The sequence below is a fragment of the Engraulis encrasicolus genome, chromosome 19 (genome assembly GCF_034702125.1).
Source record: "Engraulis encrasicolus isolate BLACKSEA-1 chromosome 19, IST_EnEncr_1.0, whole genome shotgun sequence".
NCBI lineage: Eukaryota > Metazoa > Chordata > Actinopteri > Clupeiformes > Engraulidae > Engraulis > Engraulis encrasicolus.
In genome coordinates, this window is record NC_085875.1 from 17,143,073 (window position 1) to 17,165,635 (window position 22,563).

Sequence of the window (22,563 nt, forward strand, 5' to 3'; positions counted from 1 at the left end):
GTGAGTACTTCACATGTTTTTCAATTTGAAATACCATAGGTATTTATTTTATTTTCTAATAACAGCCATGTAAAATAGCAAGGAAAGGTTAGAAAAATATGGCGATTGACAGTTTATGAGTGATACAATAGAAATGGCAGGCCTGTTTATATTACAGTGAGATGAGAAACTATCAAGACAAGAAACTTGTGGTGATTCACACAAGGTTAGTGAAAATTAAACTGTAGGCCTGTTGATAAACAAAATAATATATTTAAAATATATAGTTTATGTTTTTTTGTGAGGATTGCTGCATCCGGCCCCCGGGCCTTAGTTTGGGGACCCCTGACCTAGTGTCTCCAGATCCTTAAGCCTCTGGCAGCCACATTGGAAATAACCTGAATTCTTTAAAATGCTCATGGGGCTGAGCCATTGACAGTAAATAGAATGGACGCCAAATCAACGCTATTTGCCATTCAACGCTTTGAAGCCAGATTTGGGAACATTCCAACTTACATTCCACCTTAGCAACGCCAAACGCAGGTGCTGATTGGACAACAACAAGACTTCTAACGGTCAATCAAACCATGTTCTGATGCTCATTGGTCAATTTAACTTTTAATATCTCTCTAAAACAAAACATCACCACAAAAAATCACCACCCTGGTAAGTTGGAGAGCAAGGGGACCTACTAGTTGAGCGAAAAATTATCCCATGCATTTAAGGGAGATACAGGGTTTTATGTCTCTCATAGGAATGAATGGGATTTGGCCATTTTTTGGTCTTTTTGGGTCCAACCTTGGCTCCAACTTGGCTTCAACAATGAAATAGAATTTTGGCCTCCATTCTATTTACTCTCAATGGGCTGAGCCTATTTTCTCAAACCATGTTGTGCAAGTTATCGACGATCACTGAGAACATGTATGGGTTGTTCTTCTACGAGACAATTTTAGCAGCAAAACTGGTCATACAAGTATTAGTTCATTATTTAGATCCAATGTATGTATGTATTTATTTATTTATTGTTTTGTGTTGTCTCCTGCGGAACAGGCATCCAACCAGTAGATGGCAGTGTACGCATTGTAATGCATTCGGTCGTTCAATAGACTACCAATGATGAAGATCACAGTACTCTAACGTGCCTGTGTTTCGGTAGAATAACTCTTTCAAACACCCTGAAATGTTTTGGCTTATATGTTTATGTGAAGAGATTTGTTTTTAACTTAATAAGCTGTTTCACTACGATGCCTGTCTTGTGAATATTCCGTAACTTTAAGAGTGTTTGACACAGACACAACATGGATGGTAAGTTATGATGACAGTCAACATCACACAGTAGGCTACATTGCATTAGGCCTACATTACATTGTTGCATGTTTCCAATGGGGGGCAAACATACAGCAACATTAGTGGTGCGGAACTACCAAGTAAATTATATTAACGTGGAAGCTTACTTTTTGACATTGTGTGTTGGTCAGAGAATGTAACCCCTGGCAGAAAAGGAAACCTGACTGGAAGTGCAAGGAAGCTGAAGGACAATGCTGCTGACTGGCACAACTTTAGCTTGAAGTGGGAGCGACTGAACGATGAAGGATCTGCCCATGCAACGAAAATAGTCAACCTGGTGTTAACCAAAGAGTAAGTGGCCTTATCTCTCTCTTCTATGGGGCAGGGACATTACCTGATTCCTACCATCTGATATGCTTTCGCATATACATCTGGGACCTGCCCCCAACCGACGCTCTTCCAAATGAACCATTTTTTTCAAAACTCTTGCATGTGATTGGATTAAGAATCTGTCCGTCATTTTGACTGACACGCCATTTCAGCCACTCCCGTTGACTCAATCCGTGACGTAGTTCACAGCGACACCACGCAGGAGGCAAGACTTTTCATCACAACAAACATGGCGGCGGCTGGAAGTAAACGGAGTAAACTTTCTATAAACGAACATTGCCCTATGTGCAGGGGATATCTAAGGACAAATGGTAATATCTGCAACCGCCCATGGATATTTGAAGAACTTCCCTACGAGAAAGGGTAAACCAGCGCCCAGCTGAACTTGATCGAAACTTGTGAAACTTCTCCGAAAAATCCTGTCGCATGCCTGAAATGCCTGCTGTAATTTAACCCAGCGTTCTCAAGGTACGTACGGTAAGTCAACATCTTGAATCTTGATGCAATGGTTGCTCTGAAGTCGTGCGCAAGCACAATATGACAATTGTTCATCCATACATATGTCAATATTGTTATTGGATATGATTGGCTTCAGGGCATCTTCCTCTTAGCCTCTATGCTAATCTAAATGGTTTACTGTTTACATTGCTATCTAGGCACACATGCAATATGATTGTTTCACTTTTATTTGATTTATTGATTCTTTTATTTCTTTGANTTCTTTATAACCTCGCTGGGATTGTAACCTACGCACATGTCCAACGACAGAGATGTGTAAAAGTGTCTGCTTGCACTGTATTACAAACTATCACCATCATTAACAACAAGTCCCCTTCTCACAGATGCAGAAATGCAAAGCAGGGCCAAACATGCTGCATTCAATGGGTACGAAGACGGTGTGAGGAACAACATAACAGCTCTCTTCCTGGTGGCAGCCATGGAGCACCTAGGGGCTTCATTAAGTGTCAGGTACCTCTGGAACAAAGATTTACATTACAACAAATGTATGCCCCCAGTTAAAGCTGGTGCCATGACAGTCTGTACATATTGGCTTTGCAAGATTACATCTAAGCTAACCATACTGCACATTTTGCATTATCTATCTTTTTAAATGTGTCAACAGATATCCCTGACGGCTTCATACCTGACCACATAACCATGGGCTCTGAAGAGGGGAAAAAAGGAACAGGCTACATCCGGTAGTGGCCCGGGTGGTCAACAAATGCCATTTTCCACATGCAGTCCAGGAGGGAGACGTATAACTATACTGTAGATTTGATATTTTTACCAGCCCTTTAGCCACAGTGTGCCCACAGCGCACTGCTCGTAATTCTGCAGGTAATTTTCACTCTTTCGCATCGCTTAGCCCACAACACCTTAACAACTTGAAGTCATTTTTTGAACATAGTTGTCCCGGTCTCACTGAAACAAACAGCAGATTGGACCAGCATGTCTATTGGACTGCAGAAAATCATGGTGAACAGACAGACAAATGCACACTGGAGCACATTATGTTGCTAGTCACACAGAGGATATTTTCAGAGAGGCTGAGTTGTTTTCACCCCCCCATCTAGTCATGACATTCTGATAAATCGCAAAAGCAGTAACCTGTGGCGCAGGATCAAAGCTAAATTGAAAGAGCGCCAAGACTAATATAAAATTGGTGGAGTAAATGCATGTACTGTAATAATGTATGTAAATAATTTGTGTATGTAAGTAGTGTATATAAAATAACCCAGTGCAACTTTTTTTCCCATAAGATTCTGTTGCCTTTCTGTGAATGCATATAAAAAAGGTTAAGGTATGTTGTCACTTGAAGTAAATTAAACTGTGCTCAACACTAAACAGTCTACAATACTTCTTCCTTCTTTACATTTTTTTAATCATTGCTGCTCAAATAAAAAAACATGGCAACAGTTTTCAAATGTGTAATTTTATTTACAGTTCTTCTATGCAAAAACAGTCATTCATACACATTTGTACAACAGCATGTACGAGGTTGCGGCAAAGCACTGCCAGCTACTACGCTGTGGTGTTTCACTGTCAAAATACTCATCCTTTTAATCAACATAACCTGGGATTCCCTGCACATGCAACACTTTGAAAACAGGAAGGTTGTTGGTTATGTACTATTATATGTTCGATCAAAGATATAGGGACTAATGCTCTTCTCATGTTTCTTCAATAAGCTGTGATCCAACCTAGTGCAAACTGTCCTGTTGGGTGGGCTCACTGTTGAATGGCACTCTCTCCATATGTAGCAGCTCTCTGTGTCCCATCTTCTGTGACTGCAGATGCCATTTAAGCCATGACAGGCATGTCTGAAAGACATGGTGCATGATGTTAACAGGTATACTAGACAACCACACTTTTCCTCCTAATGACAATCGGTGCAGGCCTACTTATTTACAAGAGTGACTCACCTTCTTTGCTGTGACGTTCTCCCAACTGAGCAGGAAGGCCTTTCATTCCTGGTGGTCAGAGAAGAGCTCAGTTTATACAATACAGCAGATATTGAACATGGGCAAATTTGTAACGTGTTGAGTCTGTGTAACATAAGCAGCTCACACAAACTGGTCAACCCATTCTACTGGGTAGCTTGTTTAGCATAGTGAAACCCTTTGAATGTCAGTTTCGCACACCACGAAATACAATGAAAGACGGCAGCAAACGATATCAACCATTTCACACGTTTGCCAAGTCATTTTTCAAGACCAGAATGTCAACTCACAGTCACAAACAAACGCAAAGCAAATGTCTGTACACTACAGTATGCATCGGGCACAGTTGGGGGAGGGGAGAACCAACACCATTGTTTTTACAAGGACAATGTAATATAACACGGACAATGTGTACAGCAGAGTTAACGGAGTTTTTTTGAACATCACAGGGGGAAAACATGACGAAACTAACAGAGACATAATACAAAGTTATGACCAAGACTGTGACGATACATGTCCAAGTTAAGATTAGTCTACAAGTAAACTACGATAAACCTAGAAGGCCAGAATGTGAACTCACAACCAAACGCAATGCACATGCCTGTGCTTCATAAATGGAAAAAATGCATCAGGTTCATCAACAGTAGATGCTTAAACTTACCATTTGTAGGTGACGTGAACCTCATCGACAACGATGCCCAGTAGATTCTTCTGGTAGAGGTCTGAGGATAGCATGGTCAGTCATTTGTCCTTCAGCCACGACTCGGGGCTACCGAAGACCGGCTGGCCTGGCAACGTCCCTGAAGGATGTCTTCCTCCCAGTTCCATACCCGTTAGATTTCCAGCCTCTCTGACTTGGTCCTCCATTAACGCAGCCAGGGGGAACACCACAATAAAGATTGGATCCTGCACTTTCCCCATTGCTTTAGCACGTGAAATATAATCGGGTGGGATAGAACGTCTCCTAGAGCTCAGTTGGGAGTGTCCATCTCACAGCGGCTTTAGCGACCAGTGGAGCCAGCTCAAACTTTTGCCAAATCCGGTCGGAAGAAACGCAAACACATCCTCGCCGCCAACAAACGCCTTAAGCGCCGTCATTTGTTCGTATTTCAATGCCTGAACATTTGGAATACAAGACAATACCGTGGAAATAGCCGAATCCATTTCAGCGCACTGAGTACTAGTACTACAGCGCGCTGCCATGTTTGTTGTGAAGTGAAGACTACACTGCTGTCGCTAATGCTTTACATCACATCCGCCCATAACTCCGCCCATCCATTCAAAATCCCACCCGCGATTCATGATTGGCTGTACACATTTTCCAACTCCAGCGGTCTCACTGCTATTCAGATGGGGTAGTGAGGCATGGGAACGCCCCCGCGTGACGTAGCCGAACGCAGCCAGATGATGTGAATCAGGTTAGCAGGGACAGGTATCTTGACCAAAATATGACAACATTTACTGTACAGTGTACATCCATCAGATTTGAGATCCTAGTTTAATCAAGAAAAAAAAACGTTGCCTGTTATTCTTCCAGTCTGCATAGGCCTACAGAACATGAGTTGCCTACTTAACCAGTTATTATGACCCATCAAATCATTAGGATGGTTTGCGTGATTATAATTAAATTGACATGGATTGTCTTTGCTCTAATAATACATAGACAAGCAGTGTCGCGGACTTCTCTTTTCACTTGGATTTACTCTCATTGTCCTGCACCTGGCCCATCGGGTGGGATGTGCACACATCTACTTCTCTGAACTTGTCTTTGCTACCAAACAGGAAGTTTAGACCAATGTTTATCAACCTCAAAGGGAATGTTTCCAAAATGGTTTCAGTGGTCTATCAGATTGAAACCCAGAGTAAAGTGTCTCTCTGGAGCTATCTATGAGGGACGGTTCCTATCTTAACTAAGTTTGAGTAATCTAGCAAAAGCCAAGCCTGCTTACAGTGCCATGAGAAAGTTTGGACACCCTTTTGGAAAATCATTACATCGGTTTATTTCTCGTTGAGCTTTTAAAGTAGCAACTTCATTTTAACATACGTTAAACTGTAGGGAAAGAGAAACATTTCAGCAGCGGAAGAATTTTCATAGGTCTTATAGAAATAATTTTATGTGGATTTAAACAAAAATAGGCGTGTGCATAAATATGGGCACCCCAAAGAAGGTATACCATTAATATGAAGTAGAGCTCACCTTTGCAGCACAAACTGGTTTTAATGACTTTGGAATCCCTTCAGTCACCAAGACAGACATGATTGGTCATCAAAATGTTATTTATCATACAAAATAGCAGACGAGGCTTGTCCTAAGTTCTGTCTTGGAGAGTGGAATATGGTGGGCTCTGAACAAACTGTAGTTTGTTGAAAAATAGTTAAAGGGGCATGGCTAAAGGATGGTAAGAATGGTAACAGGCACACTACAGAACACCTCCATAGAATTACAAGACCATAGCTGCTGATAGTGCAGACTTAGACATGGGTCCTTCCACGTATACTTTTCACAAGGCAAAAGCTCATTGGATGGGTGACGAATAAAAAGGCTTTCCTGTGTATCCATCAGAAATAAGTTGTTAAACTTATGCAGAAAGCTTACCTGGACAAGCTAAAAGCATTTGGGGAAATCATAGTGTGGTCAGATGAGACTGAGCAGAGTTATTTGACCTTAACAATGGGAGGTGGACATGGCAAAAAATGCACCCATAAATTCTATGACCTCTGGTCTAAAACACACCCTACTATAGGTCTGTGTGGATAGTATACACACTGTAAAACTTATTACAGTTAAGGGCCTCACTAATTCTTTTCAAATAGCATATTTTTCAAAAGAATGTTCAAGTGTCAGTCACAAAATTAGAGCTGAGCCGAGTTTGGACTTTCCAGCAGGACAGTGTTTGCACTGCACTGATCAAAATTCAACAATGAGTTAATGTAAAACAACAAGTACAATGTCTTGAAATGGTCATAGAAATCTTGACATATCACCATCATTGAAAAAGAATGAATTCATTTGAACCAGGATGACTAAAGAAGACAGATGAGTAAGCTGACTGAATTAGAGGGGTTCTGGATAGAATAATTGGCAACTATTCAGTAGCACCAGGCAGTTGGAACTTGTCTTCTTGTATAGCAAGTATCCAAAGGCCATTAGATCAGCAAAGGTGAGCTCTACTTCATATTAATGGTATACCTTCTTTGGGGTGCCCATATTTATGCACACGCATATTTTTGTTTAAATCCACATAACATTCTTTCTATAACACCTATGAAAATTCTTCCACGGCTGAAATGTTTCTCTTTCCCTACAGTTTAACATATGTTAAAAGGAAGTTGCTACTTTAAAAGCTCAACGAGAAATAAACCGATGTAATGATTTTCCAAAAGGGTGCCCAAACTTTCTCATGGCACTGTATGTGCCTTTCATGTGCTTTAGGAAGTACGGTAGATATTATCCAGTCTTGGCAACTCGTATGGAAAAAAAACATGAAAATAACACGATGGGCTGCGTTCTTGTGTCTTTCCCTGTTTTTTACTGGATTTACTGTAATGCCCAGAGCATCTGAAAGCACCATAAGTACTCCTACAGCAACAACGACTGTGATTTTTCATCCTTTTAGGCCAGTGAAGGAGACCAGTCTGATGTCAGGGGATGAGTCGACCCAGTCAGGCCCGGGGCATACTGGAGCCGGCCCACAGTCATCTCGCCCTGAACTCCACAGAGACCTTGAAGAGGAGTGCACCAAACTGCAGGACATTGTGGAGAAAATGGTACCTGTGTTTTTCTTCTTTTTTTTGTTTGTGCATGCTCTTTTCATCCATTTCTCCGATTGTAGGCCTACTGTACTTTGTTCTGTTTTTGAAAACCTACCTTTGAATGATTTTGAATTCACCCAGGCACACATGGTGTCAAAAATGGAAAAAATGGCCTCGTCTGAGAACGGCATCTGCGAGCTGGAGGCCTTTCAGTTTGGAGATAAAGGAAGGGACGCTCCCCTCTTTCTTACATGGCCCACCTCTCAGTTTGGTAAGGAACGATCAGCGTAGGCTAATCAGAGATACAATCCTGCACTCAGTATCTGACCCAGCCATACACTGCACCAGTTAATTCTTGAAATCACCTGCAACCATTGTTTGCTCCACTTAACAGAATGCAGTTCCATGCACTGAGTGTTGAGATATCAAATGGAATATTGCCAGTATTCTGTTAAAAAAAAAAATCTGTAATATTCCGTTGACATGTGTGGAACCATTGACTGTGGAACACGGCCACATTCGGAATGATTAAAAAGCTTAAATGACTCCGTTGCAGACTGAATACTGCCACCATTCTGTTCAAAATCAGAATACTTCTCATATTTAACTGCCCTCACTGAGCCATATTTCTTCAAAGTATGTGCATTCCACTGTTCATTACTTTCACTGTTCCTGTGTCTGCTCATGAACTGTTCCTTGAAAACACACTATGTTATGCCTACTACATTAAAACATACCACATTATGTATTTCTAAACATACTTTACTATTGCTAAACATACTACACTATGTTTCTGCTCAGTACAGTCAATAAAAGACTTTGATTTCAAGTATCCAGCCCTAATTTTGATTTCCTTATATGTATGTTGTGTACGAAAGAAACTATATCATGACCAGTTTTTTTTTTTTTTTCCTGGTTCCCCAGCGGAGGTGTCCAGCCGGTTGCTGAGCTGCTACAGGCAGGAGTTGGCCCTGAAGCAGCTCCTGCTGGGCCTGCTGGCCCACACCCCAGACCCACAGCTCTCCATGGTCTACCTCTCGGCCTGGCTCTACCAGCCCTACATAGACGACCAGGCCAAACTGCTGCTGGAGGGTCTGCTCCTTGAAACAGGCCACCGGACTTAGGAGAAAGAGGAAAAAAAAGCGACGCCACGTCAGTTAACATATGTGGCGGATAACTCTTGGGCTGGCTGAACGAGACTCTCTCTCTCGTAGACGACCAGGTCAAACTGCTGCTGGAGGGTCTGCTCCTCGAAACAGGCCAACGGACTTAGGAGAAAAAAAATCCATCCCCAACACGCTACGTCAGTTAATGTATGTGGCGGATAACTGTCTTGGGCTGGCTGAACGAGACTCTCGTAGACGACCAGGTCAAACTGCCGTGGGTGGCGTGCTCCTCCTCGAAACAGCCCATGGGCCGCACCAGCTTTCAAACGCCCAATATCTTCAACGAGAATCAGCTGCTGTGGCTTGGACACTATGTATGATCCAACTAGTGGTCTCTATCTGTATGGTAACTGTACAATGCCATGCCATGTGAGTGACTGACAGTTAAGGAGTTTTGGTGAAAGATCGCACCTCCAACGGCAGGTTAGGACTTGCTTGTTGCACACAGCATAAGAGGACGAGAGGCGTTACGTCATCGTGAGACTTCATGTACTGTAGTCCTATCGAATGGTACCATTTACAAATGCATCAGATGTCTTTGCTGTCTTATTACATTCTTATTTGCTTGACAAGGAATCATTGTTGCTTTGTCACATAACACTACTAGTTGTCAATGTGGGGCACACAAAGACACACACGCCATTGAGTTTCTGGAGACAATGTTTAATTTTCCCCTTCAACATTATGTCCCACTTGATATTTTTCAAACATATTATGATTGAAAAGAAAACAAAAACACATGACAGTGGAATATTTATATTAAAAAAGTAATAAAATAGTGCAACAACTTCAAAGACTGCCTTCAAACGGGACACTTATCTACATATAAACAGGTCACAGACAACTGTAGTCAACAAAGAGCTACAAATCTATACAAAGGAACAGAAACACAGAAGAGAGCTCCTATTGTTTTCAAGGGGAGGGGGTAAACATGCTTACAAAACAATGTATTTAAGAAAACAACATAGAAAGAAAACTATAATACACTGCAGAGGTGACCAGTCAAATTTCAATTTGTGTGCTCTCTGCTTCAAGCTTACTCATGCGCATACATACATTCACACACACCTGCACGCACACACGCATCCACATACTCTCAAACCTCAACTGAAATGGAAGGTTAGGGAACACAAAGCTCAAACCAGTACAATACACGTCAGGGAGTCCTACAACGCTACACACCTGAAGATTAAATTAAAGTTTTTCAAAGGATTCGTTTGATTTATTTATTTATTTTTCCTCCCCACCCCATTGTATCTGGAGGCTTCTTGTGCAACTCGTGTCCAAACGGAACAATCCCACTTCAAACTTCGATTCCCATAACTCTTACACATCTCTTTTTTTAATGATGAAAGTCTAAGAAATGTGTCTTTTAACAATTAACAACCATTTCACAGCTTAATGTTTCCCTTGAATATGCAAAAAAAAGATTATCTGTAACCAATCAATCAACACTGAGTTTATATTTGCTGGTGTACCTCGTGAAACATTCATCTTTAAAGATCTCTGGAGCTTAAATCAATCTATACTGAACTGGTCTAAACTGAAAGCGAACAGAACTGTATTCTTTTGGAAAATGCGATTTGCACTTGGAAGGACGGCTGATTTGCCACAGGAGAAGTGGGAGGGAGGGGGGTAAGTCCCGCTCGCTTGAAATCCTCAGACACATTAGGTCAAACGGCAAAGGGATGGGATATGGTATGACTGCATGTAACTTATGCACCCATGTGTGGTCAACTCAGTGGTCCTGTACTCCAGCAACAGATGCATCTATGCTGCCTCCTTTTTGGGTGCCAGCCGTCTCAGTGACTGGCAGAGCCTGTACATTCTCTGTAGCGCCGGTGCCACCCTGAGCGGTCACTGCCGCGCGTGTAGTGGAGGCTGTGCTAGTGACGACATTGGTGGTCACCGTTCCCTGTGAGGACAGTGGCGGCGGGGGTTGCTGCACCTGGGGTGAGGCCTGTTCCTGAGCCTGTCGCACACCACCACCACCACCACCACCACCACCCTCCTGCTGGGTCTCCTTGGCTCTGGGTGGCCTTTGTGGGCTCCGAGCGTTCCAGCGCCTGCTCCAGCTCCTGCATCTGCTGGGCAACATCCACGACAGCAACCCCGCCACCCTCGTCCTGGGAGAGCTCCGATAGCTCACCGCCCGAAGAATCGGCCATCAGCCCGGGCAGCACCAGCGGGTTCTTCTGACCGCCGCCGCTGCTCTCAGTTTCCATGGGCTGCACTGTGGGAGGCGGCTGAGACTGGGGCTCCTTCAGTGGTGCTGTGGTGGAAACCGGCACAGCAGTGTCCTCTGAGAGATGAACAGGAATACACACGTGCATGTGCTTAGAATTAACACATTATAGTATAATAACTGCCACCACCAACACTGACTGACGAGCCTAGTAAAATAAATTGAATTCCATTGGGGTACATTGAATGCATTGAATACTTAGACAAATCAAGCTTTCGACAACAATGACTGATTGAATCAGATTGGACCAGCTAAGGCTCTTTTCCACTGCTGATTTTCGAGTAGGTCTACAGCTCGACACAGCGCAACTCGGCCGCCACTTTTTGCTTTCGAATAGGCACCATACAGCTCAATCGTAAAGCAAAAAGTGGAGGCCGAGTCGCCCTGCGTCAAGCTATAGGTCTACCAGAAAAACGGCAGTGGAAAAGAGGCACAAGTGTGATTTGAGATGCATCTTCTCTACGAACCTTTTTTGCAGTTCTCATCCGTCTGTGTCTTCTGAAGACCGTTCATGCTGATCTGGAAGCCATTCGTGTCTCCACAGCGGTTCTCCATTTTGAACCGTTTGGCAGGTGGCAGCATTTTAGTGTTCTGGAAAGAAGCAAACCAGTGATAAGGTTAGATCACTCCCGAGACTCGCACACAGTTTTGACTCATACTTAATGCAAAAACTTATTCATTTACTGTCGTTTACTATTTCACTAAAATGTCACAATAAAACTGTTCTGGATTATTGAGCACCATATGAACGTCTGATTTGATCACAGTCCGGCGAACCAGTCAGAGTGAGGGAACAGTCTGACTACGATACTGAATATTGAACAAGCATCTAGCATGTTAGCAATTATTTTTAAAATCTTGGTTCTACTCTAAGTGATGAGCAGTTTGCGGGACATTTTCCATTGCTGCTTCCGACACCACTTCCATCACTACTTGAAGAGGTCGTTTGGCTTCATCACTCATCACACCCAGCACCACATCCTGCTTTCAGTATTTGTACATGTTTATTATGCTTTTGGTTTTATGTTATATGGTCTATAGAGAATCTTTTAGTGTCTAGGAAGACGCTATACAAAACAGATGTATTGTTATTATTATTATTTATTATAAAAGAAGCCATTAACATGAATATGGATGGTGGTTATGTGGTGTTGGTAAGAGCTATATATATTGGGATTGATATCAAAATCTGTCATTACACCTCCACAAAAAACTGTTAAAGGGGTATGCCACTATTTTGGGGCTGAATACAGTTAAAATCGTTGGCTGGGGTTTATAAAGGTGGTAAAGTGTCTTATTTAGATCATCATAGGGGACTGGACTGCATAAACAGATCCCACTCCTGCATACTCTTTTTACCTGGACTCTCTACCCTTCGACTCCTTTTCAGCGGAATGCACAGCTGAGTGTGTGTGTGTGTGTGTGTGTGTGTGTGTGTGTGTGTGTGTGTGTGTGTGTGTGTGTGTGTGTGTGTGTGTGTGTGTGTGTGTGTGTGTGTGTGTGTGTGTGTGGGTAGATACTCAGTTTGCGATGTGTGTAACCCCCCTGACTACTGATACTCCTGGACTATGTACACTTTATTTTTGGTGTGTGTGTGTGGGTGTGTGGGTGTGTGTGTGTGGAGTGACACAGGGGGTGACTTGTGTTTAACCCCCCATCTCTTTTTCTAAGGAATACAATGGACATTGTTCTAGGAAAGAGACTATGGACACTCCTGGACACTTTATGGCCACCTTGTCTTGGCTACTATGTGCCACTTAGCTAAGGCACATGTGAACACTGTGGACACTTTACACTTTATATTTTTGGTGTGTGTGTGTGTGTGTGTGTGTGTGTGTGTGTGTGTGTGTGTGTGTGTGTGTGAGAGAGAGAGAGAGAGATGCCTTGGCAATAAGTATGCAACAGCGAGCTATATATGATTATTTTATTTTATGTGTAAATATGTGTGTTATGTCTTGTGGACAATGTCTTTATGTCTTTATTTATGTGTGTATGCTACTTGACACCTTAATTTCCCCCTGGGATCAATAAACGATACTCTACTCTACTCTACTCTACTCTATTTTTAAGACACTTTACCACCTTTATAAACCCTGGCCAACGATTTTAACTGTATTAAGCCCCAAAATAGTGGCATACCCCTTTAACACGTAGTCTCAGAGATGTCACAGTTATAGATAATGCTTTAATTTTGAAAATAAAAAAAATATTGTCAATAATGATTACTGTTAACATGTTAAAGTGATGGATATCCGTACCAAGCACTGTGAGACTTTCTAGCGTCTCACCCATGTGCCACACAGACTTGTAACCTACGGCATGAAACATTTCAAAGCAGGAAGAGACATACTCACCTCCATGTGTCTGATGTTCTTGCTGGCCATGCCCTCTGATGCTGTGGAGGTGCTGGGTGATAATGTCGGGGAGGAGACCAGAGGCTTTGCCTGAGCGGGACGATCTGTGATGCCAAGGGACCTCAATACCTAAAAGTGTACAGAGTGAAAATGCTTAAGTGCCTTCTCAATGGTTTACATAGATATCATTTAACCAGATTAGCATTTCAGCATTTTATTCTGGCGTAGCCATCCTTCGGCACAAATGTCTTTTTCGCACTAGCGGCAAAGGTGTTGTTTTGCCCCCATCCAAAGGACAATTTGTGTATCACCTTGTCCCGAATTGATGTTCATTCCATCAGCATTACCTTCTGAAAGAGACCCATTGAGAGATGACTGTGAGCAAACTGAGCCCTTCATTCCAATAGAGAGGGATAGCCAACGTGACATCTAGTGTTCAATATCTGTGAATGGATTCTGCCAATCACATCGTCTACACCATTTATAACGTAATTTATAACCATTTATACTTGAGTGAGCACCCCCACCACCCACCTTCAAGTTGCTTACAACTTAGCTCCTTCGATTGCCATGATTTGGTGAAGACCATCTTCAAACACACACGCAATTATTTTGATGAAAGAGAATGCTATCTCTTTCACACACACACACCCACCTCCTTGTTATGATTTTGAAAGACTTTTCTCTCTCTCGCTCTCTCCCACACAAACATACACACCTCCATGTTGCGCACTTCCAAGGGCTGCCCAGGGGGGTGGTGCTGCGCCATCTTCTTCACCTGGCTGTGGAGCTGCTCAAACTCCCGGTAGACATCTGCGAACTGGGGCTTGGTGTTCCGGCCCCTCTCCACCTGCAGCACAGGAGTCAGTAGCACAGTAGGTTACCGCTAGGCTCAGGCGGAGCTCATGAGTGGTGGTGTTGCACTCTTGCACTGCCATAATACTTGTATATCCATCTGTTATTACCCCCGCCCACTACTTCCAGCGCTAGTAGGTTTAGTTCTGATGTTATGAAATGGATCTCTTTAATTTATGATTGCTTATTAACAAGTCTAATTTAGGACCATCATTGCTTTGTGTGTGTGTGTGTGTGTGTGTGTGTGTGTGTCTGTGCGCGTGTCTGTGCGTCTGTGTGTTTACTTTCTAACGTGAACCCTGGACAACTGGTGCCTCCTTGGCAGCCTCTAGAGCTGGCGTGTGAATGTGTATGTGTGTATTTGAAAACACGTTGAGTTAACAGTATAGTGTGATATTGTGCTATATAGATACATTTTGATTGATTGATTGATTTCAATTTCAATTTCAATTGATTTCTGTTAATTCTGGTTTGGCTGCCCATAGCACTTTAAAAGGATTTAGCACCACTAGCAAAAGTAATTGCGCTGCCCTTGTAACCGTTCGAAAAAAAGTAGCCCTAAGGTGCGCTATTTAAGTAGGAAACCACACTGTGCCATTTGAGGAAAAGTGTCCTATGAAGAAAATAACTCAAAGTTCACTGAAATAATTGAGCAGTGGTGTAGATCTGTTGTAGGGCACATCATATATTACGATTCGGTTTATTGAATGACTTGGGTGTCGTATGGAGCTATTAAGTGTCTGGTATGAGACTTGATAATGGCTTTAACCGTTTTGTATTTACCATGGGATGGGGATAAAAAGCTACACATGGAGAACAGCGCTATTTTAATTGCCAATGAACTGATTTAGCATAATATTCAGAGTAGGGGTCGACCGATACGGGTTTTTTAATGGCCGATGCCCGATTTCCGATACCCGATATTTGAGGCCGATATGGGTGAAAAAGTTTTAAAAATAATAAATATTCCACGTCTCAATTTAAAAATAAACATTTATTTAACATTATCAAATTGAGGTAGAACGTGTAACATGTAAACACCCACTCTAACAATCAAGTAATGTCTAAAAATCAAGTAATACAAAAATAAAGTGTATTGGTGTTTTTAAAAAACCCAAATATCATAAAATAATAATAAATATTGCGTATCAGCCAAAACCACACGTGTATCGGCCGATACCGATACACTTAAAAAACTAAAATTTCAGCCGATATATCAGTCTATCCTTAATTCAGAGTAATAATTCTTTAAAGACAAGCGTGCGAAAGAACCTTAGCACAAATACAAGATCAAACACTTCGTGGTGAAAGATGATGATGATGATAATGATGTTTGTGATGATCAGCTGATCATTCTTAACATGGATGTGATCTCTGGTCACGTCTAAACAACACAGTACAATATTTACCTTCATCAGAATAAACTCCCAGGTGGTCATGACGCTTGAGAGGTGAGGAACCACAACATCAACCAGGTCTTCTTCATCACACTGATCCAGCACCTGTTATAAGAAAGTACTGCATTATAGACATTATACACACATTACATCCCTGTTCCACTGATAGGAACAACCTGCTTCTTTTGGGCTAGGAGACCGGAACACATCTAATTGAGATCGTCAATCAACAATGATAACAAATATACAGTTTCTTGTCGTATTGCCCTAGCCTGGTCTTACTCATATTATTTTCATTCTCCCTGCGGTCTGGAACTGCTGAATTGAGAAATATTTACTGGAGCTGAACGACGTTGAAATTTGAACAGCACGCTTATTTTATCTGATGGACAACATTTGGACGTGACATTGAAAAACGATACCAGAACACTAGATTCAGACGTAACGTGTAAGGATTTCTTTTTTTTGACTGGGGCTTGCATATGGCAAGGTCAGGCTAATATTGCCCTGCGCTACTGTTATCATAGCTTATTATATGGTTGTGACTTCATCGGTCGAATGCTCCATTCATTTCAACAGGGCTCCCCAACGTTCGCACGTCTGTTATTTTTCGATAACGGACGGGTTGGTCTATAACAGACCGCTGTCAATGGCAACACGGCTTTTCACTGCTAAAGCGACTTTCAACAAGACTCTAATCAGCTGCTGTGATAGACAACACCTTTTGTCCTGGCTACCTAGCTGTTAGCGGTGTTCCACAGCGCAGCAACACTCTTTTGACATTAAAAACTATAATAGCCTAGACTTCACATTAAATAGGCCTAAAGAAATGTCCCCGCCATGTGTGAATCATTTAAGTATATCCATATAATAAGCGGGTTAACTTTCGGCGAGTCGGTCGCTTTGTGGAATAGCAGCACTTCAGAGAGAACAAGACCCCTCCGCTCCGCGTCGGGGTCTAAAGATTCTCTCTGTCGTGCTGCTATTCCACGGTAGCGACCTTCTCGCCGAACGTTAACCCTTACATGTCCACCAGTGCTCTATTATTGTTTTATGTGAAACCCCTAATAGCACGTCCCTTCTACCTGAACCGAGTTAACCTTATAGAACAGTGAACAGTTAACTGACTAAATAAAGTAGATTTTCATGTATGGAGAGAATAGTTCTAGATCAGCCATACATTGGGAGAAACTTTCAAGGTGTTGGTTGACCATTCTTGTTTTAAACCAGGAGCCCTCTCTCTGCCTCAAAGCTCCACACTATGGATGGAGAAAAAATACTGTGTAACACATGTATTGCAGCATGAAAGTCCCAGGTCATATTCCGCCATTAACTGATAACAATTGTGACACTTTTGTCTTTCTGTCTGTCTGTCTGTCTGTCCGTCCATCCATCCATCGAGGTGGCCCCTTGCCCATACCTCTTTCAGCTTGGCCTTCCGTCTCTGCGCTTGCTGCTCGGCGAGGTTTGGTGCCGGGACCCGGGGGGGTCGACCGGGCCGGCCCTTCTTGGGAGGCCGTCCCAGGGGTCTTCCCGGTCTGCCCGGCCCTCTGGGCCTCCCAGGGCCCCTGTACTGCTGCTGCTGCTTACCGCCCTCCACCTCCACCTGCAAACAAGGCAATAGTCAGGCACAGTTAACCCATTTTTAAGCCTAAGGCACCTGCAAAAAACGCCTGCTGAATGCCTAAGCCTTTTTTGGGAAAAGCTTCTCCCAGCCTATTAAAAAATCTTGTCTAGCATTACAATGTGCTACTTCAGCCCTTACATACCCATATATTTAATAATAAAACCCCCTCAAATCTCAAGAGCCTGAATGCAGCGTATATGTCGCTCCATGCGCCTAGGTCAATACAGTGCATACTCAGCATCAGGCTTAAATGGTTTAATCCAGATGGTAACAAATCGGTGAGGTGTGGTGGTTGTGGTTGGGAGGGAGGGGGTGTTGTATGGGTCTACAAAGGGAAGTCTAGGCAAGACTACATTTTATCTGGCACAATTTTAAAATGTGTTGACTGTAGATGTCCAGACTGATGGCAGACTACTGTTCGTGATCACAAGTGGGAAACAGACAAGTCTGAGATTTTTAAAAATGTACATGTAACTGGCCCGATTTTTTTTTTTTTAAATGTTCATTTTATTTTAATACATTTGATAGTGGCAGTGAAGAGATGACAGGAAGTGGTTGGGAGAAAGAGCTAGGGTAGGGTTGGGCAATGAACTCGGGCCAGAATCGAACCCAGGCCCCCCCGCATAACAGTGATGTGCCTTAGCCATTTGAGCCCCGGCCAAGGCCACCTCCTTTTAAAGGGCATCTCACCTTGACTGCAGTTTCAGATTTGTCTTCAGTCCCAGGGTCAGTGGCAGTACTGCCCGCGGCCTGGCTGGGCTGGGCAATATCGGGGGCAGTGCCATGAGAGGGGTTGAGTTTGTAGTGTCTGGCCAGTCCTCCCAGCCCCACGTAGGACTTGTCACACTTGTCGCACTTGTGGCCTTTGGACGCCACATTGAGGCTGGCATGATCCGCATCGTGCTTCTTTCTAGAATAGAACAGAATAGAATAGAATAGAGTGTCTTTTGTTGTCACTATTTACATGTACACTTTGTAATATGCACAATGGAATTGAAAGACATACAAGACAGTGGGATATTTACAAAATTAAGTATATGCATTCCATGTCATGCACATTTGTAAATTAAGAGGGTGTGATCAAAGGAGCCCAACACCCCATATCAGGTGTGCAGAATTATTAGGCAAGAAATTATTTTTTTCCGTCACCTCTTGGAGCGTTCCTCGTCCTCGTCCTCCACGCTCATCTCCGAGTAGTCGTCTGAGTCGGACTGGTGGCTGTCGGCCAGGTCCTCCATCTTGATGAACTTGTAGTCGCGCGCCTTGTGCTTGGGCGGCCGCGACACCCGGCCCGAGCGCGTCTGGATCTTCTGGGGCTTCTTGACGCGCTTGCGTCCCCGCGGCCTCTCCTTCTCCTTCTCCTTCTCTTTGTCCTTGTCCTTCCCGGGCGGCGCTGCAGGGGTGGTGGATGGTGTTGGGGCCCCAGCAGAGGCTCGCACTACAGCAGCAGCTGGTTTTGGTGGCTGCTGCACAGCAGGTGTAGGTGATGCGATGGCTGCTTTAGTGGCTGCTTTAGTGGCGGTACTGGATGGTGGAGAGGGCTTGGTCACCGTAGCCGGGGCCGTGGTGACCACAGAAGCCGCGGACACAGCCACCACGGGGGTGAGGACCTTAGAATGGAGAAATGGGATAAAAAGCCTTTATTGTCATTATTACACCGTGCCATCATTACAATGGGATTTGAGGCCTCCCTTCAAGGTGCACACAACATATGAAAAGTATTTTTTATGAATGCTGTACTAATAGAACTACAAAAAACAGCTATGCTTTAAGTATGGAATAGCAGACGACGAGGTGTCCCGATATCAAGGGAAATAATGGACGAGGCGAAGCGTTCTAAACAGCCCGACGGCGCAGCCGAAGGGCTGTTCGCTTCGCCAAGTCCATTTTCCCTTGATATCGGGACACCTCGAAGGCCGCTATTCCGCTTATCACCCGGTTACCAGCATTTAAGTATTAATTTATTAATATGTTGATCTAAGGCTTCGTGAGAAGGTAGATTCACCACTGCGCTTGGTACGTTGCTATGGGCACCACTTCCTAATCTAGTGAGACGCGCCTCTATCGGAGACATGTAAGGACGCACGCAGAATGTTGGGGTGACTTGACAACCAAATGCGATAGAATTGACGACTGGGTTTTTGACTTGACAGCCAGATGCGATAGAATTAGTAACAGGGTCTTGACTAGACAACCAGATGCGATAGAACTAACAACGCAATCTTGACTAGACAACCAGATGCGATAGAACTAGTAACGGCACTTCGCCAGAAAGTTAGAAAAGAAGCAACTTGGACGCCCACATGCCCGCATGACATCATAGGTGTCCTGCTACCGGGGAATAAAGGACACCTGCTCAGCCAATCAGAAGACGTTCCGTCTGCTCACTGGGTGATAAAGGACGTACAGTATATACAAACTTCAAGCAAAGAGACAGACGGACAGGCAACACAACAGGTGACAGAGTTTTGGTCCATGTGTGCAAGTATGCCGAAATGTGCATGTACAAAGACAATCAGCCAAACCTTGGAGGCAGGAGACGGGCGCACCGGCGTGCCGGCGATGGGGATCTGGACCAGGGGCTTGTGGAGCACGGGGGCAGTGGCGCTGGTGGTGGTGACCACGGGGCCGGGCTGCTGCAGGAGCAGCTGAATGGGCGGCTCGCCGGGGTTCTGCAGGATGTACTGCTGCTGACCGTGGCCCGCCAAGGGTGTGATGTGAATGACCTGCGGATAGGGGTGTGGGGAAAAAATCATCATGACAATATTGTGTTGCATGTATGAGTCTTCGTCACGACAAAATATCGTATCGGGTCTCTTTACGATACATTTACTGTATCGTTCATGACCCCTGTATGTGATGTGCGTGATGTATATTGGCTACAGGTTTTTGCCAATAACCAGCCTAGTCAGTAGAAAGAAGTACACACTTTCACAGGAGTTAAACAATAGACATAAACAGTTGTATGTTAGTACTGCTAATGAGTTCAAAGGCAGCATTGCATTGTAACTGCACTGCATTCTGGCACTCAATTGCTATCCACCACAAGAAAACTCGCAATACATATCGTATCGCATGTATCACACCATGACCCCTGCATGGTGATACAAATTGTATCGTGAGGTTTTTGCCAATTCCCAGCCCTACCTGTGGGTGGCTGCCCACCACGGAGGCTGTAGTGGTGACCACGCCGACTTTCCCCGGCATGGGGGCCATCGCCACGGGCTTGGGGTGGAGGAAAGTGACCGTCTGTGGCTCCTTGCTGGTGCCATCTGCTTTCTGGGGCACCTGCACCTGCATGGTGATGGTTTCCATAGGCTGCAAAAAAAGGGGAAAAAAAGAAATTAAAAAAATTGAAAAATTGAAAATGTGACCGATTAGCACGAGATTGCATGATTAACCCCAGTGACCTACATTGAAGATGTAGTGGTGAGACCACAGTGTTCCTCTAATAATATAAAAATACCATAGTATCCCAAGCATTGCACTGTATGTATTGAAACTACTATTCTGTGGTGATAAACCACATGAAAAAATACCTTTTGTTGGATGATGCGGGTGCCATTCTGGGACTGCTGGAGAGCTACGTGCTTGGCCACGGTCTGCAGCTGCTGCGAAGCGTTCTGAATGATGGTCAGGGACTGGGGGCGCGCTGTCACAACTTGCCCAGTAACTTGCCCTGCAGTTAACAGGCTGCCATCAAGAGTAATGTAAGACGTGGGTTGCTCGTTTACGACTCTCGGTAGTACTTTCGTAGGGGAAATCACATGAGTCGGCTGCAACTGCACAACGGTCTGTGGTGATTTGTTGACGTGATCGATCACTTGCTGAAGGTCAACTGGTACCAAGGAACCAGCTGGGTGATGCTGTGGAGCGACAGGTAACGGTTTGGGAGCCTGCTGGCTCTGCTCTAATATGCGTGCAGCTTCACTCTCTGACACCTGCACGAGCTGCTGTTTAGCGAGCTGCTCGACCAACTGCTTCTGTTCCTCCGCTGTCAATCCAGAGCCCTCCACTAAGCTACCATCGGGTTGGACGTAAATTATAGTGGTGGTTGGCGTTATAGTGTTTACCATATCTGTAGTGACCGCCACGCTTTCAACGTCGGCTGTAACCGCTGACTCTGAATCCTCCGTTTTAGTCACGAAGGACGTTGCAACATTCTGTTCAGTCAAGCCATCACTGCCCGCGAACTGGGTGACCGCTTGACCACAGTCCTTATCCCCCTTGGATGGGTCTTCTGCACTGTGGAGAAAATCAGCTAAGCCCTCCGTATCGGTAGCCTCTCCAGCAGCATTCGCTGCAATAACGCATTGGTTACTCACCGCGACATGGCTGCCTAAATTAGTAAGGGACTCAGTCGACCCCTCGCCGACTGTCACCACAGACACAGGCTGAACTTGCGAGTCTGGAGCTACTGTATCGTTTGACATGTTATTGCACTCTTCGTCGTTGTCCGCCATTTTGACTGGTGATAGCTAACGTTAAATTTTCATGCAGTAAAAATATAATCCAACGCTGTCGTGTCACTCAGAAACCCGGACAGGGTAACATCGGCATTATTAGTGCAGCTCACTCACTAAAATATGCACACAAATAAATATCTAAACGTTTTGCAATGCAATAGAGCATAATAGAAGTTTTCATATAACTGGCTTCCAGAGAAAATACACAACTAAACGCTGGATGAAATATGACGCACTTCCGTTTCCTGTACGCCCACTTCTTCTCAAGTGAATTAACGCGCGCTGAACTGTCAAATGAATATCGAAAAAACGTGATTGTGAATCAGTTAAATACGCTTACACTGTCTCTGGAAGAATGTTGACCCTATAAATGCTAGCACAGTTGCACACATCGACCTAAACTGTGTTGGAGTCAGCTGTTATGTTATGGCAAGTTATGGCCCCAAGTAGGCTACAATTCATTTGAGTGAGTGATCTGCAGCAGCATCCAATCTGCCATATCAAGAAAGAACGCCGTAGCGCGAAAGTATAGGCCTTCGTTTTGCCACAATTATCATTTATGTGTCACATTTAGTTGCCGTTGTGTGATGAGAATTATATGCT

The 22,563-nt window shown here is 43.9% G+C and overlaps 2 protein-coding genes and 2 long non-coding RNA genes across 4 annotated transcripts; 2 read left to right on the forward strand and 2 right to left on the reverse strand.

Annotated features, from left to right (window-relative positions):
• The first annotated feature begins 1,095 nt into the window (after positions 1–1,095).
• LOC134435002 (cyclin-dependent kinase 2-interacting protein-like) lies at positions 1,096–9,911 on the forward strand. The gene is made up of 5 exons (XM_063183719.1): positions 1,096–1,284; positions 1,458–1,617; positions 7,715–7,865; positions 7,992–8,121; positions 8,775–9,911. The coding sequence occupies exons 1-5, from the start codon at positions 1,278–1,280 to the stop codon at positions 8,972–8,974; spliced, it is 648 nt and encodes a 215-aa protein (XP_063039789.1). The 5' UTR covers positions 1,096–1,277; the 3' UTR covers positions 8,975–9,911.
• LOC134435003 (uncharacterized) lies at positions 1,665–2,937 on the forward strand. The gene is made up of 3 exons (XR_010031965.1): positions 1,665–2,133; positions 2,499–2,625; positions 2,780–2,937. It is a non-coding gene; the product is annotated as an uncharacterized LOC134435003 (long non-coding RNA).
• LOC134435004 (uncharacterized) lies at positions 3,580–5,507 on the reverse strand. The gene is made up of 3 exons (XR_010031966.1): positions 4,759–5,507; positions 4,080–4,127; positions 3,580–3,977 (listed from the first exon to the last, which is right to left on the reverse strand). It is a non-coding gene; the product is annotated as an uncharacterized LOC134435004 (long non-coding RNA).
• Positions 9,659–22,328, reverse strand: LOC134435000 (zinc finger protein 839-like). The gene is made up of 11 exons (XM_063183718.1): positions 21,034–22,328; positions 20,642–20,812; positions 20,020–20,220; positions 18,644–19,104; positions 18,185–18,404; positions 17,288–17,473; positions 15,880–15,972; positions 14,334–14,465; positions 13,616–13,744; positions 11,729–11,852; positions 9,659–11,318 (listed from the first exon to the last, which is right to left on the reverse strand). Exons 1-11 carry the CDS (start codon positions 21,955–21,957, stop codon positions 10,903–10,905), a joined length of 3,057 nt encoding a protein of 1,018 aa, XP_063039788.1. The 5' UTR covers positions 21,958–22,328; the 3' UTR covers positions 9,659–10,902.
• Between the last annotated feature and the right edge of the window lie 235 nt (positions 22,329–22,563).

Coding starts and splice junctions, on each gene's coding strand:
- LOC134435002 (XM_063183719.1), top strand. Junction 7,866..7,991: donor AGGACATTGTGGAGAAAATG/GTACCTGTGTTT, acceptor GAATTCACCCAG/GCACACATGGTGTCAAAAAT. Junction 8,122..8,774: donor ATGGCCCACCTCTCAGTTTG/GTAAGGAACGAT, acceptor CTGGTTCCCCAG/CGGAGGTGTCCAGCCGGTTG.
- LOC134435000 (XM_063183718.1), bottom strand. CDS start 21,957: ATGGCGGACAACGACGAAGAGTGCAATAACATGTCAAACGATACAGTA. Junction 17,474..18,184: donor AATCTGAAACTGCAGTCAAG/GTGAGATGCCCT, acceptor CCTTGTTTGCAG/GTGGAGGTGGAGGGCGGTAA. Junction 13,745..14,333: donor TGGAAGTGCGCAACATGGAG/GTGTGTATGTTT, acceptor GTACACTTTTAG/GTATTGAGGTCCCTTGGCAT.